The sequence below is a fragment of the Bos grunniens genome, chromosome 9 (assembly GCF_055505025.1).
Source record: "Bos grunniens cultivar Pamir isolate PY7600 chromosome 9, Bosgru_T2T1.0, whole genome shotgun sequence".
In the NCBI taxonomy this organism is placed as follows: Eukaryota; Metazoa; Chordata; class Mammalia; order Artiodactyla; family Bovidae; genus Bos; species Bos grunniens.
Genome location: NC_141173.1, coordinates 99,854,242 through 99,872,536, shown reverse-complemented (window position 1 = coordinate 99,872,536; position 18,295 = coordinate 99,854,242). Strand labels below are relative to the sequence as shown.

General features: G+C 40.5%; 1 protein-coding gene across 25 annotated transcripts in view; it reads right to left on the bottom strand.

The window, feature by feature from the left end:
• Window positions 1–18,295, bottom strand: part of QKI (QKI, KH domain containing RNA binding) — a 160,913-nt gene that overhangs the window by 75,099 nt on the left and 67,519 nt on the right. For all 25 annotated transcript variants that reach the window (XR_015133438.1, XR_015133439.1, XR_015133437.1 and 22 more), the window contains one exon: window positions 15,941–16,057. Coding sequence is in view for 18 of the 25 variants with exons in the window: in XM_086318674.1 (XP_086174800.1) it covers window positions 15,941–16,057 (117 nt within the window). In the remaining 7 variants the exon portion in view is untranslated. The remainder of the gene's footprint in view (window positions 1–15,940; window positions 16,058–18,295) is intronic.

Genomic DNA, 18,295 nt, shown 5'->3' with positions numbered 1-18,295 from the left:
CCATACATGACTACTGGAAAAACCATAGCTTTGATTAGACAGACCTGTGTTGGTAAGGTAATGGCTCTGCTTTTTATTATGCTGTCTAGGTTTGTCACAGCTTTTCTTCCAAGGAGCAAGCATCTTTGAATTTCATGGCTATAGCCACCAACTGGCAATGATCTTGGAGCCCAAGAAAATAAAGTCTGTCACTGTTTCCATTGTTTTCCATCTATTTGCCATGAAATGATGGGACCAGATGCCATGATCTTTGTTTTCTGAATGTTGAGTTTTAAGCCAACTTTTTCACTCTCTCACTTTCATCAAGAGGCCCTTTAGTTCTTCTTTGCTCTCTGCCATAAGGGTGGTGTCATCTGCATATCTGAAATATTATGCATATCTGAGATATTTCTTCCAGCAATCTTGAATCCAGCTTGTGCTTCATCAAGCCCCGCATTCCCCATGATGTATTCTGCATATAAGTTAAATAAGCAGGTTGACAATATACAGCCTTGATGTACTCCTTTCCCAATTTGGAACCAGTCCTTGTTCCATGTCTGGTTTTAACTGTTGTTTCTTGACCTGCACACAGATTTCTCAGGAGGGAGGTCAGGTGGTCTGGTATTCCCATCTCTTGAAGAATTTTCCAGTTTGCTGTGAGCCACATAGTTGGCACAGAGGCAGCAAAGAGAAAAGCAGCCTGGACAGCAGGAGGACTCATGATCAAGCAGGGCCTCGTCACCCACAGTGAAGAGCTGACTCTCACTGAACACAGAAAAATGTACTGCAGGATTACTTTTTAAAAATCACTCTGGTTGCCAGAGGGAGACAGAGAGGAAGAACAGAAATAAGGCGATCAAAAGATGGCAATGTAAGGATTAAACCCCTTCACTCAGCCTGGGTTCAAATTGTGACTAGGCAGCTCACTAGCCAGGTGAAGAGAACCTCCCCTGTGCCTCCATGGTCTTACAAGTAGAAGGACTTCTGAGCAAGATCTTGGAGTTGGTAACGGACAGGGAAGCCTGGTGTGCTGCAGTCCATGAGGCCACAAAGAGTCAGACACAACTGAGCTGAACTGAGGGACACAACGTTTTTTTTTTAAATACTCTTGCCAAATATGCAAGAATGAAAAGAAGGTTACTAGTCAGAAATTAATCTTATCAGTTACAAAGGTGAAATGTTACAAAACTCCCTTCATATCAGAATCTGAAAACTTTTTTAGTATTTCCTATGTGAAGTGATTAGTAATTTATATTTAGAATACAAGGCACTAGATCTGATAGACAGACTGCCTGATGAACTATGGATGGAGGTTCGTGACACTGTACAGGAGACAGGGATCAAGACCACCCACATGGAAAAGAAATGAAAAAAAGCAAAATGGCTGTCTGAGGAGGCCTTACAAATAGCTGTAAAAAGAAGACACGTGAAAGGAGAAAAGGAAAGACATAAGCATCTGAATGCAGAGTTCCAAAGAATAGCAAGAAGAGATAAGACAGCCTTCCTCAGCAATCAGTGCAAAGAAATAGAGGAAAACAACAGAATGGGAAAGACTAGAGATGTCTTCAAGAAAATCAGAGATACCAAGGGAACATTCCATGCAAAGATGGGCTCGATAAAGGACAGAAATGGTATGGACCTAACAGAAGAAGAAGATATTCAGAAGAGGTGGCAGGAATACACAGAAGAACTGTACAAAAAAGATCTTCACGACCCAGATAATCACGATGGTGTGATCACTCACCTAGAGCCAGACATCCTGGAAAGTGAAGTCAAGTGGGTCTTAGAAAGCATCACTACGAACAAAGCTAGTGGAGGTGATGGAATTCCAATTGAGCTATCTCAAATCCTGAAAGATGATGCTGTGAAAGTGCTGCACTCAATATGTCAGCAAATCTGGAAAACTCAGCAGTGGCCACAGAACTGGAAAAGGTCAGTTTTCATTTCAATCCCAAAGAAAGGCAATGCCAAAGAATGCTCAAACTACCACACAATTGCACTCATCTCACACGCTAGTAAAGTAATGCTCAAAATTCTCCAAGCCAGGCTTCAGCAATACATGAACCGTGAACTTCCAGATGTTCAAGCTGGTTTTAGAAAAGGCAGAGGAACCAGAGATCAAATTGCCAACATCCGCTGGATCATGGAAAAAGCAAGAGAGTTCCAGAAAAACATCTATTTCTGCTTTATTGACTATGCCAAAGCCTCTGACTATGTGGATCACAATACACCGTGGAAAATTCTTCAAGAGATGGGAATACCAGACCACCTGACCTGCCTCTTGAGAAACCTATATGCAGGTCAGGAAGCAACAGTTAGAACTGGACATGGAACAACAGACTGGTTCCAAATAGGAAAAGGAGTACATCGAGGCTGTATATTGTCACCTTGCTTATTTAACTTATATGCAGAGTCCATCATGAGAAACGCTGGGCTGGAAGAAGCACAAGCTGGAATCAAGACTGCCGGGAGAAATATCAATAACCTCAGATATGCAGATGACACCACCCTTATGGCAGAAAGTGAAGAGGAACTCAAAAGCCTCTTGATGAAAGTGAAAGTGGAGAGTGAAAAAGTTGGCTTAAAGCTCAACATTCAGAAGACGAAGACCATGGCATCTGGTCCCATCACTTCATGGCAAATAGATGGGGAAACAGAGGAAACAGTGTCAGACTTTATTTTTCTGGGCTCCAAAATCACTGCAGATGGTGACTGCAGCCATGAAATTCAAAGACGCTTACTCCTTGGAAGGAAAGTTATGACCAACCTACACAGCATATTCAAAAGCAGAGACATTACTTCACCAACAAAGGTCCGTCTAGTCAAGGCTATGGTTTTTCCGGTGGTCATGTATGGATGTGAGAGTTGGACTGTGAAGAAGGCTGAGCGCCGAAGAATTGATGCTTTTGAACTGTGGTGTTGGAGAAGACTCTTGAGAGTCCCTTGGACTGAGCAAGGAGATCCAACCAGTCCATTCTGAAGGAGATCAGCCCTGGGATTTCTTTGGAAGGAATGATACTAAAGCTGAAACTCCAGTACTTTGGCCACCTCATGCGAAGAGTTGACTCACTGGAAAAGACTCTGATGCTGGGAGGGATTGGGGGCAGGAGGAGAAGGGGACGACAGAGGATGAGATGGCTAGATGGCATCACTGACTCGATGGACGTGAGTCTGAGTGAACTCCGGGAGTTGGTGATGGACAGGAAGGCCTGGTGTGCTACGATTCATGTGGTTGCAAAGAGTCGGACACAACTGAGCGACTGAACTGAACTGAATAGGTATTTGGGGAGAAGGCAATGGCAACCCACTCCCAGTGTTCTTGCCTGGAGAATCCCAGGGACAGGGGAGCCTGGTGGGCTGCCATCTCTGGGGTTGCACAGTCAGACACGACTGAAGCAACTTAACAGCAACAGCAGCAGCATAGGTGTTTGAATTAAGCAAAAACTTAAGATAAAAACTTACTAAAACCTTTTAAAAGCAGTGCTAACTACCTGCTGTAGTTTGTATTTTCTCTTTTAAGTAATAAATGATTTGCAAAATGAAGAATCATAAGTTTAAAATTTTCTGGACCCAAAGACTATGATATCATCCTGGTCCTATGACAACTTGTGAATTAACAACTGTACATGTCTTTAAAAGTCAAAGAGTTAACAAGTACACATGAGTTAAAAAGAAAAACAGTTTAAAATTCAAAGAGCAACATTATAATTTCTTTAAATTGTTATCTTTCATAACTGCAGAAGAAAAAGTAAAAATAGGACAGAGTTAGATGGCTCACTATGCTTATGAAATTGTCTGATAATGTGTTACTAATATAACTGACAAAAGGTTTCCATTGAATTTCTCTGTTAAAGGGTTTTAAAAAAGAAAATCAACTGATGTAGCATAATGATAAGCACATAGCAACATTCCACTACTAATTTTGTTCACAGAGAACTGAACTTTCTGAGGGAAAAAAACTTCTTTATACACAATATACTATAAGATACTCAAAGATTCCTTAACTAAATTGACTACAATCCAATCAAGACTGAATTTTAAAAGGCTCATTAACAGCATCCAGTGATAAAATAGACTCTCCCTTTCACTGAAACTCGTCTCATTTCATTAGACATGGACAATTAATTCATCGTGGTATTAGATCTATAGCAGAGTAATTAGCTTAAGTTTTACAGGTTACTTAAAGAGTTACTTTAGTAATGAAAACAGGTTTACTTTCATTGGATCCATCTTTTTATCCCTTAAAGAGTCTTACAAATTAAAAAGAAAAAAAAAAACAAACTGTACTTTAAAAAACAGTAGCAAAAGTTTTATTTCAAATCTTCCTGAGCTTTCTCAGTAATCACTAAAGGCAAAGGAATGACTCTTTTATAAAAATGTATTGAAATACTATCCAATCTGAAACAAATATTTAATTTGTATTGAAAGATGATGCTGTGAGAGTGCTGCACTCAATATGCCAGCAAATTTGGAAACCTGAGCAGTGGCCACAGGACTGGAAAAGGTCAGTTTTCATTCCAATCCCAAAGAAAGGCAATGCCAAAGAATGCTCAAACTACCACACAATTGCACTCATCTCACACGCTAGTAAAGTAATGCTCAAAATTCTCCAAGCCAGGCTTCAGCAATATGTGAACCGTGAACTTCCTGATGTTCAAGCTGGTTTTAGAAAAGGCAGAGGAACCGGAGATCAAATTGCCAACATCCGCTGGATCGTGGAAAAAGCAAGGGAGTTCCAGAAAAACATCTACTTCTGCTTTATTGACTATGCCAAAGCCTTTGACTGTGTGGATCACAATAAACCATGGAAAATTCTTCAAGAGATGGGAATATCAGACCACCTGATCTGCCTCTTGAGAAATTTGTATGCAGGTCAGGAAGCAACAGTTAGAACTGGACATGGAACAACAGACTGGTTCCAAATAGGAAAAGGCGTTCGTCAAGGCTGTATATTGTCACCCTGTTTATATGCAGAGTACATCGTGAGAAACGCTGGACTGGGAGAAACACAAGTTGGAATCAAGATTGCCGGGAGAAATATCAATAACCTCAGATATGCAGATGACACCACCCTTATGGCAGAAAGTGAAGAGGGACTCAAAAGCCTCTTGATGAAAGTGAAAGTGGAGAGTGAAAAAGTTGGCTTAAAGCTCAACATTCAGAAAACGAAGATCATGGCATCCAGTCCCACCACTTCACGGGAAATAGATGGGGAAACAGAGGAAACAGTGTCAGACTTTATTTTTCTGGGCTCCAAAATCACTACAGATGGTGACTGCAGCCATGAAATTCAAAGACGCTTACTCCTTGGAAGGAAAGTTATGACCAAGCTAGATAGCATATTCAAAAGCAGAGACATTACTTCACCAAAAAAGGTCTGTCTAGTCAAAGCTATCGTTTTTCCTGTGGTCATGAATGGATGTGAGAGTTGGACTGTGAAGAAGGCTGAGCACCGAAGAATTGATGCTTTTGAACTGTGGTGTTGGAGAAGACTCTTGAGAGTCCCTTGGACTGAGCAAGGAGATGCAACCGGTCCATTCTGAAGGAGATCAGCCCTGGGATTTCTTTGGAAGGAATGATGCTAAAGCTGAAACTCCAGTACTTTGGCCACCTCATGCGAAGAGTTAACTCATTGGAAAAGACTGATGCTGGGAGGGATTGGGGGCAGGAGGAGAAGGGGACGACAGAGGATGAGATGGCTGGATGGCATCACTGACTCGATGGACGTGAGTCTGAGTGAACTCCAGGAGTTGGTGATAGACAGGGAGGCCTGGCGTGCTGTGATTCATGGGGTCGCAAAGAGTCAGACAGGACTGAGTGACTGATCTGATCTGATCTGATACTACCTTAAAGCTAAGTTGCTTAAGTCCAAAATGAACATGTAACCAGAAACAGAACTAAAAATTCCATATGAAATTTCATATTCCAAAATGAAATTTGTTTAAAAAAAAAAACTCAAAGTAAAAATGAGGGTATGAGAAGAAAGAAGAAAAGCAGAGGAGAGGACAGCAGAGGGCCCCTTCCCAGCCCTGAAGGCCCACTAAATCAATCAGCCAGAAAGCGACAGTTAGGCCAGTGCTGCCCCAAGTGCAGCCTCCCAGGACAGAATCAAGTGTTTAGAAATTTCTATAGCACTCTGACTGGATACTTCTGCCCATTAGGGCTTCCCTGGTGGCTCAGTGGTAAAGAATCCACCTGCAATGCAGGAGACACATGTAGAAGACTCATGTTCGATCTTTGGGTCGGGAAGATCCCCTGAAGGAAATGGCAACCAACTTCAGTATTCTTGCCTGGAAAATCCCACGGACAGAGGAGCCTTGTGCGCTATATAGTTCTTGGGGTATTTAGAAACTTTTACAGCATTCTGACCAGATATTTTCCTCCGCTGACATAAAGTTTAAACAGGATGAAAATTGTCTTTTAAAGTTGTCTCTGATAATTTATTTCACTGTATAATAATTTTACAAAAGAAACAGTCTATGATGAATTACAATTTTGTTGTAATGGTCTTTTGTGGCAGACAATTTGAAAAGTACTGATTTAAATTCTTCCAGAAATGCAGGTTTTCCTTTCTCTTTAAAAAGAAACCAATCAATCACTTTTGAGGCTGAATTCAGTGCCCTGTTCCATGACATTAACAAGAAAAAAAAGGTGGAGGAGGACTGAAGTTCCTAGGGTATTAGTTTATAGCTAGTGTAGGACACCTTTGAGACACTGGACATTAAATATGTCAAAGGCCCTAAGGTTAAGAGATTATTTCGTTTTATATTCAGAGCAGAGTTAGGATCAGAGGCTCTGAGTCTCAAAGCTTTCCCGCACACACAGGACTCTCTGAGTCGAGCTGTCTGAGGCCTGGCTCTCTATCTGCAGCCTCTGCTCTCTCCTCCCTACACCATCCTTTCTATAGCCACCTTCTCTAAAAAACAATGTCTCATATAACTTCTTACTTTAAAAATATGAGTGCCAATACACTGCTTTCCAAAGAAAAAGATTTTAATATAGTATTCAAGGCCCTATACGGAGAAGGTAGTGGCACCCTACTCCAGTGCTCTTGCCTGGAAAATCCCATGGATGGAGGAGCCTGGTAGGGTGCAGTCCATGGGGTCGCTAAGAGTCAGACACGACTGAGCGACTTCACTTTCACTTTTCACTTTCATGCGTTGGAGAAGGAAACGGCAACCCACTCCAGTGTTCTTGCCTGGAGAATCCCAGGGACGGGGGAGCCTGGTGGGCTGCCGTTACGGGGTCGCACAGAGTTGGACACGACTGAAGCGGCTTAGCAGCAAGGCCCTATATCCTCAGGTCCAAGCCTGTCTCCAACACCACTTTTCCCACTAAACCTTGTCACTTGCACGGCAACATGCCAAGCAGAACACCATTCCACTCATCTGCCCTGTCAATTCCTACTCCAGTCCAATCTTCTCCAGCTTTCCCTGAAGTCCTCAACGTGTGAAAGCACTCATCACTTCCTTGGCTCCCCACTGCACAATGCATAACAACTGTTGTTTACACCGCACGGTGTGTTAGTCTACCGTCAACATATCAGTCTCTCAGGGTAAAAGATCTTCGAGGACAAAATTCATAGCATTCAAAACTACTTACTGCCTGAAAAGGTACTGACTATGGTGGGGGGTTGGGAAAACTGAGTGACAACCATGTGTACCACAGGAACTAAAATATCACAGAATTAAATATGAGTAAGTATTAGACGTCATAGCTTTAATAAGGTTACTTCCAAATAGATATATAATACTATAATTTTCATAATTACTCTTAAGCTAAATACTACTATTCAGCTGGAAGAGGGAATGGCAGCCCACTCCAGTGTTCTTGCCTGGAGAATCCCTTGGACAGAGCAGCCAGGCAGGCTATGGTCCACGGGGTCACAAAGAGTCAGACCTGACTGAAGCGACTTAGCACACATGCACTATCCCAATCAGATTCATGAAAGTTTCTAAGCATGCACTTTATAAAAGTAACATTTTTAAGAGAGAATCCAAAAAAATTCCTACTCTCAACGCATTGACTTGAAGGCACCAAGAGCAGGGGTGAGAGCAGGTGGTAATGCAGGAATATAAAATAGAGAAAAAAACCCATTCCTCACAGGGTACAGTCTTTCTCAACTAAGGACTCCACAAGGGAATCGAGTACCCAGTGGTGGCCCAAGGCATAAATTATATATAGCTCACTTCTCTCCTATCTAGAATGGTACTCATTATTGAACCACTCTTAGTGAAACTGAAGAGCTTCTAAGATGAGGAACCCTAGCTGAGAAAGGCTGTGTAAACTAATGGAAAATTATAGCACTTTTCTTCTTGAAAACATTTAAAACAATAATTCATTTCTTGTGCCCAGCCACAAGTTTACTACAATACAAACAATATAATGTAAAACTCAAGGTTCAAAAAACGAAGATCATGGCATCTGGTCCCATCACTTCATGGCCAAGTAGATGGGGAAACAATCCAAACAGTGACAGACTATTTTCCTGGGCTCCAAAATCACTGTGGACAGTGACTGCAGCCATGAGATTAAAAGACGCTTGCTACGTGGAAGAAAAGCAATGACAAACACAATGTTACTTTGCCAACAAAAGGTCTGTATAGTCAAAGCTGTGGTTTTTCCATTAGTCATGTATGGATGTGAGAGCTGAACAATAAAAAAGGCTGAGCGCCGAAGAACTGATGCCTTCAAACCGTGGTGCAATGAACTGAAATCCATCAAAACTGTTAAAATGCATTCATAATGATAGTCAAATAAAAACAAGACAAAAAAACTAATTCTACACCTCTGGAGGATTCCTAGGAACCAATTCACTATTTTAAACCTAGTAAATAAGGGACTGAGTCAAAAAAAACAACTGAGCATTTATCCAGCCTTTCCTAAAAAAATTAAATCTAACTAATAATAGCAAAGAAACAGGGTAATAACTGTTTTGCAGTTCCCACTGAAGTAAAAGGTCTGAAAAACAATCGACAATGATTGCTAAAATCAAAGGAACACTACATTTTCGGTATCACCACCACATTTACTTACAAAATTTTCTTTCAAAAGGAAGAAAGGAAATGAGGAAGGAAGGGCAGGAGAACTAAACCTTATTAAACCTTTCTCACTACCAAATTGCCAAAAATACAGGGGACACAGATAAGTGTTAATAAACATGGCCATGACCATGAAAATACATGAAAATACAATCAGCAAAGGCCACGGGAATTGTTCGGTACAAGCAACTCAGACCCTTTACAAATAAACTACAAAAGAGAAATGGGGGCCAGGGCGAGAATGGCTTAACAGATCTATCAATCAAATGCAATGTGTAAGCCCCTCACACGGACACCATTTAAGCTTCTCTTAAAAGCACATTTATGAGACAAGAGGGGAATTAGGAACACTGGCCAGACATTTAACAACACAAAGAAATTGTTCTAGTGATGAAAGAAAACACAAATATGATAGTGCTGAAGAGCCCTTCTATTTTAGAAACACCTAATACAGCATCTCCAGCTTGACATGATGTCCGGAACTTGCTCCCCAGACCGTCTGGCAGACAGAGGGGCGAGGAGGACAGGGGACACCAGGCACACGTGGGAGGAGACGGGCAGCGCGGCGCTAGGGGCTGAATAGACACTGCTTACAATCTGCCGTGATCAAAGCTGTTTTTCTGGTTGTTGTTTTTTTTTTTTTTTTAATTTAATAAACTACACTTATGCTCCAGGTTGTCAGAAATCTAGCATTCAACAAGACTAATAAAGTGGGCTGTCTAGACCATGTTTGTACCTGACGTTATGTCACTGGCTATCACAACCACTTTAGTATGTAAAACCAAAAAAACTATATCAATTTGATCATTTTCAAAGTGTTGAGAAAGTAATAACATCCTTCATAAAAATAAAAGTCTAAGTTTCCCCCATACAAGCAAATTAATTTTTGCATATACTGCTAATATTGCCTTAAGCTATCTTTTAAGTTTTCTTATCACACAGCACAAAGTCTCAGACATTATAATGCTCAATTATTTGTCAATTAAACTGACAGGACAGGGTACAGAACTGCAGGAAATGCTAATTACAAAGCATCAAGAATAGGAAGACTCACTTTGTACAGCACATGTGAAAGTGTATACACCAACGCAGGAAGAATGATCTACTAGACACATCGGAACTGTCACCAAGAGGAGTCTCTAAAAGCGATAGGATCAGGTGCCTCGCCACACTTTTTCTCTGATCATATACACTTTTAAACTTTTCTAAAAATATCACATATTAACTAAGTAAAACATCTATGAACTGTAAGAATAGGAGAAAAATGTGTAAGCATATGAAAAGTGGCAAATAAAAAAGTTATGCAATTCTACCCATGTTTGCAATTGTACAGTATGTCCCTCTAATAATACTTCAGATATCATGGTCCATACAACACTGTAGCTCCTCAAGAAGTTAAGACATCTCTCAGAATGGACAGATTGTGGTCAAATATATTTGGGAAATGTATTAAAATGTAAATTAAAACTTTATAACAGATTTATCTAATTTTAAATTCAAAGTTCATATTCTGAAGAGAATGATTTATAGAGCTGAATGTCAATGTCCAGCAAGATACATGTTTATACTGAGTGCAGTTAACAGTTAGAAATAGGGACTGGATAAGTTACTTGACCTCTTTTAAGTCTTCATTCCTGTTAGAAGAGTAGAAATTATCTTTTGAGATTTCTGCACAGTCTGAATATGACACTGAACAGATCATAAATGTGGTTAATACCATCTGGCCACTGCTATTAGCAGCCCTTGAATGGCCATCTGATTCCCTGAGTGCACATCCCTTCATTTCAAGCAAAGAGCTCTAACCAGAATTGCTGAGTCCTACTGGACATTTTCAGAAGACCCAACACCTGACTTTGATCAACTGTAGACATCTCACCCCTTTCATGGATCACAGCTTTGTCACGTCCAGTAGTCCTGTACAGATGTGACAGTTGGGCCATAAAGAAGGCTGAGAACCAAAGAATTGATGCTTTCGAACTGTGGTGGTGGAGAAGACTCTTGAGAGTCCCTTGGACTGCAAGCAGATCAAACCAGTCAATTCTAAAGGAAATCAATCCTGAATATTCATTGGAAGGACTAATGCTGAAGCTACAATACTCTGGCCACCTGATGGGAAGAGTCGACTCACTGGAAAAGACCCTGATGCTGAGAAAGACTGAGGGCAATAGGAGGAGGCAGCAGAGGATGAGATGGTTAGATAGCATCACTGATTCCATGGACATGGATCTGAGCAAACTCCAGGAGAGAGTGGAGGACAAGGAGCCTGGCGTGCTGCACTCCATGGGGTGGCAAAGAGTCGGACATGACTGAGCGACTGAACCACAGCAGCAGCAGACATCTCACACACTAACATTTTCAGGTGGGAGTGGGAAGTAGAAAGACAAGCACAGCTCCCTAGTCAGTTATGAAGTGTGAGTGAAGTTCTTGTCCTAAGGCTCCTGCAATTACCCAGTACCATTCCTCTGGGTATTATATACGACAATGCTGCTGTGCCCATCAATAATTCTGAAGTAACAGCAATCCAGGAAAATGAAAAATATAAAGTAGCATATTCATTCCCCTGCTTAAAACCAACAGCGTAGGATGATATAGTACTGCCTATCTTCCCCAAAGAACTGAAAACACAAAGAATTTATCATTTTCTCTATTCATAAAAACTTTGGGGAACGTAAAGCAGAGGGGACATCTATGTCTTTCATTTACTACCTACACATTCATCCCTTCTCAGATGGTTTTTTCCAGTGTCTACTCTATGCCAAGTACTCATCAAACAGCAGAGAAACACTCCATAAAACAGACATGGCATGCTGTTACTGACAAATCAGCAAACAGCATTCCATCATTAATACCATGGACAGTCAACAAATTAAGATTTTCTAGCTTTCTCAGCTTTTACATAAACTGACAATTCTGCACGAAAAAGTTTAGTTTTCCTTTAAACTCACAGAATATGCTTCAATCAGCCTTATTATTTATTTCAATACTTTTTGGTCTCCATATATTTTTCATGTTCTTTTTCAAAGCAATAGCCAAGCAACAAGTGATAGCACCTTCCACTGTGACTTAACTTCTATTAACATTTTTAAGAACTCAATGAGCAGAGCAGAGTAAACCAAAATGACATGGTTGACAGTTTAGTATGCATAGATTTGAATTAATATTACAGAAGACACCCTTGGCATTACAAATCTACACATAAATTCTTCATCGTAGTATCAAACATACGGTAGCCCTTCAAATTAACTGGATATTCCCAAAATATATTCATCTATCAGATCAGATCAGATCAAATCAGTCACTCAGTCGTGTCCGACTCTTTGCGACCCCATGAATCACAGCACGCCAGGCCTCCCTGTCCATCACCAACTTTCGGAGTTCACCCAGACTCATGTCCATCAAGTCAGTGATGCCATCCAGCCATCTCATCCTCTGTCGTCCCCTTCTCCTCTTGCCCTCAATCCCTCCCAGCATCAGAGTCTTTTCCAATGAGTCAACTCTTCGCATGAGGTGGCCAAAGTACTAGAGTTTCAGCTTTAGTATCATTCCGTCCAAAGAAATCCCAGGGCTGATCTCCTTTAGAATGGACTGGTTGCATCTCCTTGCAGTCCAAGGGACTCTCAAGAGTCTTCTCCAACACCACAGTTCAAAAGCGTCAATTCTTCGGTGCTCAGCCTTCTTCACAGTCCAACACTCACATCCATACATGACCACAGGAAAAACCATAGCCTTGACTAGACAGACCTTTTTTGGCAAAGTAATGTCTCTGCTTTTCAATATGCTATCTAGGTTGGTCATAACTTTCCTTCCAAGGAGTAAGCGTCTTTTAATTTCATGGCTGCAGTCACCATCTGCAGTGATTTTGGAGCCCAGAAAAATAAAGTCTGACATTGTTCCCACTGTATCCCCATCTATTTCCCATAAAGTGGTGGGACTGGATGCCATGATCTTCGTTTTCTGAATGTTGAGCTTTAAGCCAACTTTTTCACTCTCCACTTTCACTTTCATCAAGAGGCTTTTGAGTCCCTCTTCACTTTCTGCCATAAGGGTGGTGTCATCTGCATATCTGAGGTTATTGATATTTCTCCCGGCAATCTTGATTCCAACTTGTGTTTCTCCCAGTCCAGCGTTTCTCACGATGTACTCTGCATATAAACAGGGTGACAATATACAGCCTTGACGAACGCCTTTTCCTATTTGGAACCAGTCTGTTGTTCCATGTCCAGTTCTAACTGTTGCTTCCTGACCTGCATACAAATTTCTCAAGAGGCAGATCAGGTGGCCTGGTATTCCCATCTCTTGAATAATTTTCCATAGTTTATTGTGATCCACACAGTCAAAGGCTTTGGCATAGTCAATAAAGCAGAAATAGAGGTTTTTCTGGAACTCTCTTGCTTTTGCCATGATCCAGCGGATGTTGGCAATTTGATCTCCGGTTCCTCTGCCTTTTCTAAAACCAGCTTGAACATCAGGAAGTTCACGGTTCACATATTGCTGAAGCCTGGCTTGGAGAATTTTGAGCATTACTTTACTAGCGTGTGAGATGAGTGCAATTGTGTGGTAGTTTGAGCATTCTTTGGCATTGCCTTCCTTTGGGATTGGAATGAAAACTGACCTTTTCCAGTCCTGTGGCCACTGCTGAGGTTTCCAAATTTGCTGGCATATTGAGTGCAGCACTTTCACAGCATCATCTTTCAGGATTTGGAATAGCTCAACTGGAATTCTATCACCTCCTCTAGCTTTGTTCGTAGTGATGCTTTCTAAGGCCCACTTGACTTCACATTCCAGGATGTCTGCTATAGCAGTTAATAAAACTAAAAATGCAATCTGCAGTCAAAATGTTGTTGGTGTCTTAATCTATCATTGTTTTCATGCATTATGTATAATCTGTAAACTTTTTTATTTCATTAGTCAACAGTACAAATTAAAAAAATATAATGTGTTAACTACTTCTGTTTGTGCTTAAGAACAAAGTGGACAAGACAGAATATGGACACACCAACCACCAGAGAACCAAACAAAAAAGCTGTGAGGATACGGGATATTCAAAGGTCACAAAGCAACAACAAAGCATTGTCATTTCCAAAGCTTAAAAAGCTGAAGTACTTCCCCCATGATGTGTAAGAGTTTAAACAGGAAATGCACTAACAATGTAAACAAAATTTATTAAAGAGCAATCATTAACATTGATTGATTGATCACTGTATGTCAAAGCACTATGCTAAGCGCTCTACAACTTCTGTAATCCTCACGCCATCAGTGACCTCACAGTGACCTCACTACTCCCGCTTCACATGCCACCAAGAGATGAAGTCATCTGCTAAAATCACAAAGCTGCTAAGTGATAGAAGCAAGAGTCAAATGAAAGCAAGACGGTTACAGAGGTTACACTCTTAGCCACTCTAATGTATGCCAAAATGATGGCAGGAAACTGTTCTTCAGACTCCAAGTTCAACCTGACTGAAAGCAGAACTGGCGATGCCTCATTACAGGGCTCTGAGCTCCACTCCTCAGTGTCTGTGCGTGAGTGGAGGGCTGCTACTGCAGAATCGACAAGACGCTGAGGAGAGGGCAAAACACGCTTTGTAAACTGACATAACAACTTGTTTGACGGATGAATACACCATCAGTTTTGAGAGCTTGTCGTACTGTACCTAGGCTATTAAATCAGCATTGCTTGAAGCAAAGCAACCACAAGCGCAAACATGGGAACCAAAACTGCATGGCAATACAAGACTGCCCCTTGGCTGAGTCACACAGTGATGAAGTTATTTTAAGATTCTAATAAAAAAGATTGTTTTAAATACAACTGCTAAATACGCTCAGGGAGAACTCACATGCTTGCCTCAAAGTATCTTTATACTCATCTGACAAGAACAGCTTAAAATAAAATTTACAGATAATTAATATTATTGACAGCCTCTCTGCTCAGCTTAACTACTAAGTCATTATTTATCTGTAAGGAGAGAAAATGATTGAGACCCCAGTCAGCTAATGGGAAAGATGAAATGAAATGAGGTGAGAGCTTAGAAAGAAGTCAGAATGAAGTCAGAGTACCTACAGGTCTGGCATTCACTCTGTAAGCTCCACAGAGGGATTCAATGCACAACACGCTCTAGCAAAGCCACCCACATCTCCATCATTTGATGTGTCTTTCAAGGCAATGTATTTAAAAATCAAACACACAACAAACCCTTCCTAACAATACATTTAATCTTTGGCAATCAAAACCTATGTTATTCTTAAAAAATCAGTCAAACATTTTTCACACAGATAGAATTCAAAGTATTCTGCCTCATAGCATCACTGGATAAAAGGAAACAGGCAAATAAAACCTTCTGAAAACACAGTATTTAAAGCAGGGAACTAGGTGTTCATCAATTAAACTAGAAAAGTAAGAAGTGGCAAAAGGAAGAAAAGCAGAAAACAACAACAATATACTTTAAAGTAAAATAGCTGGAAAACAAACTCAACGTGAAATGCTGGTGAAAACCAAAATGACTCCTGTATGGCTACTTATAAGCCTTCCTCCACACTTACTCACTCTCCTGATGAGATGACATAAATCCACAGTAATTCATTTGATTCTTCTCATGTAAATCTCATCAAGAGAAACATTTTCGATTTTTCAAAGTTTCAGTTACATCTTTAATACATACAACACTGAATAGTCTAACTTCCAAACTGGCGGCTTCTCAAGTGTAAAAACCAACATGAATATGATGGATTAACTGTTATTAGCTAACTAAATGAAAAGTAATGATAATCAAAAAGAGAAAATCATGACACCACCTTTAAAAAGTTAAAAATTTTCTGACATGAAATAACATATACTGCTTTAAGATCTAGATATTTTGTTATTAAAATTCAAAAGTGTAAGTACATTATTCACATAAAGGACGGCCCCATTTTCAAGGACTTACCTTCTTCTTATCCCTCATTGAGCCTTTGCCTCGGACCATGATCTTGCATCCTGTTTCTGCTTCAAGCTGTTTAGCAGTAAGTCCTCTAGGTCCAAGGATTCTCCCAACAAAATTAAACTGGGGGGAAAAAAAACCAACATCGTGCATTAGTCACTTAAAGTATATACTTAACTTTCTCTAATTAAATTTTTAAAAATACTAAGTTGAAATAAAATCTTATTAATTTCTTGCCAAGTTTGAGGGTGTAATGATAGCAGTTCATGGTTTAGCTTGAAATTTTCATGTGCATTAATACAAATCATGGATTAGGAACAGCAGAATCTACCTAAAACAGGTGCTGTATTCAACTGCCCATCAATATGCACACTCTAAACAAGTGTACATGAAAAGTTCAACAAATCCCTTCTATGACTGGGTTCCAGGAGCTATTTATTATGTTAAATAGTGGCTGCCTTTTATACAGAAATCCCTGGGGGAAATTCCTATCTTATTGATCTAAGTTATACTTCAGCGACTGTTCAGAAAGCATTGTGTTTTGGGGCTGGCTGCCAGAACACTGATGGCCAAAACTGTATTCCACACTATACTAACTATTTAAGACGTAGGAGTCTACATTTTTTCCCCACAATCTTTGCACAATTTTGTATCTGCATCCTTATTTTCCTATTTCCCATCTCTTCCTTTAGTTCATACTACTACTTTAACAAAGAACCTTAACTCTTGTCACAAAAAGGACAGTGATAAGAAATAACTGTATAAATAATTATCATCCCTCCACAGAAACTTCTAATATTCACACATAGAAGTTAATTTTTTTAAAAGGCCAGTGAGAGGAACAGATTGACTATAAACACTGGAAAGTAAATTTTCCTTATTAATATGTCATCTATATAAAAGACAAGAAAATGAATATCATCAGTTCCACAAAGATCCATGGGTGGTTTTTATCAACTTATTCAAACAGGTTACTGATACCTATGCTTCCTACTTTTTTCCTGCATTTTATTCCTACTGTTAGTGTATCGTTACATAACATTAACATGCCAGAATTCACTGCTCTCAGCGCTTAAGAAGCGAGGGCACTTCCTCAGTCTTCTGTGCTCCAGAGGCTGCCTGCTTTGCCTGCTCACCAGCACTGCCACATCTTAGAGAAGTGATTCCCAAATGAAACATGTGTGCGTACGCATTTGAGGATGGAAGAAAGTCCTATTCCCTAGGGGACTGTGACATCAGCTCTTCCACCCCAAGCAAAGACTCTCAGGTCCTTGACCCAGCTATACAAGATTCCAAATTCTGCAATCTGCCTGAACTATGTCTTTACATTCAAATAAAACCCTTTACCCTTGCCTAGTTTTTGGCATATAGGACTTGACCTACCTCTTCAACCAACTAAACCCTTGCAGTCATCCAGTCAAGAGCCCTCCTCTCATATCCCCCATCTAAATAAACTGAAGTACTGTACTGTACTTGAAGGACTGTATTATGATTACACGTCTATACTTGGAAAGCATACAGACCCCAACTGGTATTCAAGCTCCAATATTAAGCAATAATTAAGAATCGGGAAGTCATATAAAACAAGCCTCAATCATGTGATGGAGACAACGCTTTCCGGAACTGCTGTGATGAGGAACTGCACGTGTGTACAGCACAATATATAAGAAACATCCAATACAAAGTCCGCCACACAGTGGGTCACAGTCTATGAAGTCTACTACAAATTCAGTTTAGGAAGCCTCAGGCCCTCAATCAACAAGTAAGCTCAGAATGTCCACAGAAGGGGATATGATCAAATGGCAAATCTGACCTACAAAACTCCAGAGAGACCAGAAACTCACGCATTGAGTTCTGCAGAAAACCAGAAAGAAAAGATGGAAATGATACAAAGCCTTCTCAAAGAGGAGCAATAGCCATGCATCTAACTTTGCAGGTATCAGGCTTGAGTTTTCATATATAGAAAAGATGCCCGAAGAAAAGACTCTCACACTGTAGCATTTGGCTCCATTCTCAAAGGCTGACACTTAGCTTCAGGTGATCAGCTCCCACTGAACCCTGCAATGAGCTAGCCCCATTCAAGAATACGAGCTTCTAATTCATATTCTGTGCTTCATTCTTAAGTATGTATAGACAAAGTTCACCAAAGACTTGAGGAATGCTCTAACTTAAGGAAGGCCCTTGCATGCAAGAGTGTACAAACTATAAAGAAGCAGGACAAAGGACTGTCCCATTAGGGAAAAGACTGCTGGTAAAGGAGATTGTTGTTCAGTGGCTTAGTTGTGTCCTACTCTGCCACCCCATGGACTGCAGCATGCCAAGCTTCCCTGTCCTTCACCATCTCCCAGAAAATTCCCCCAA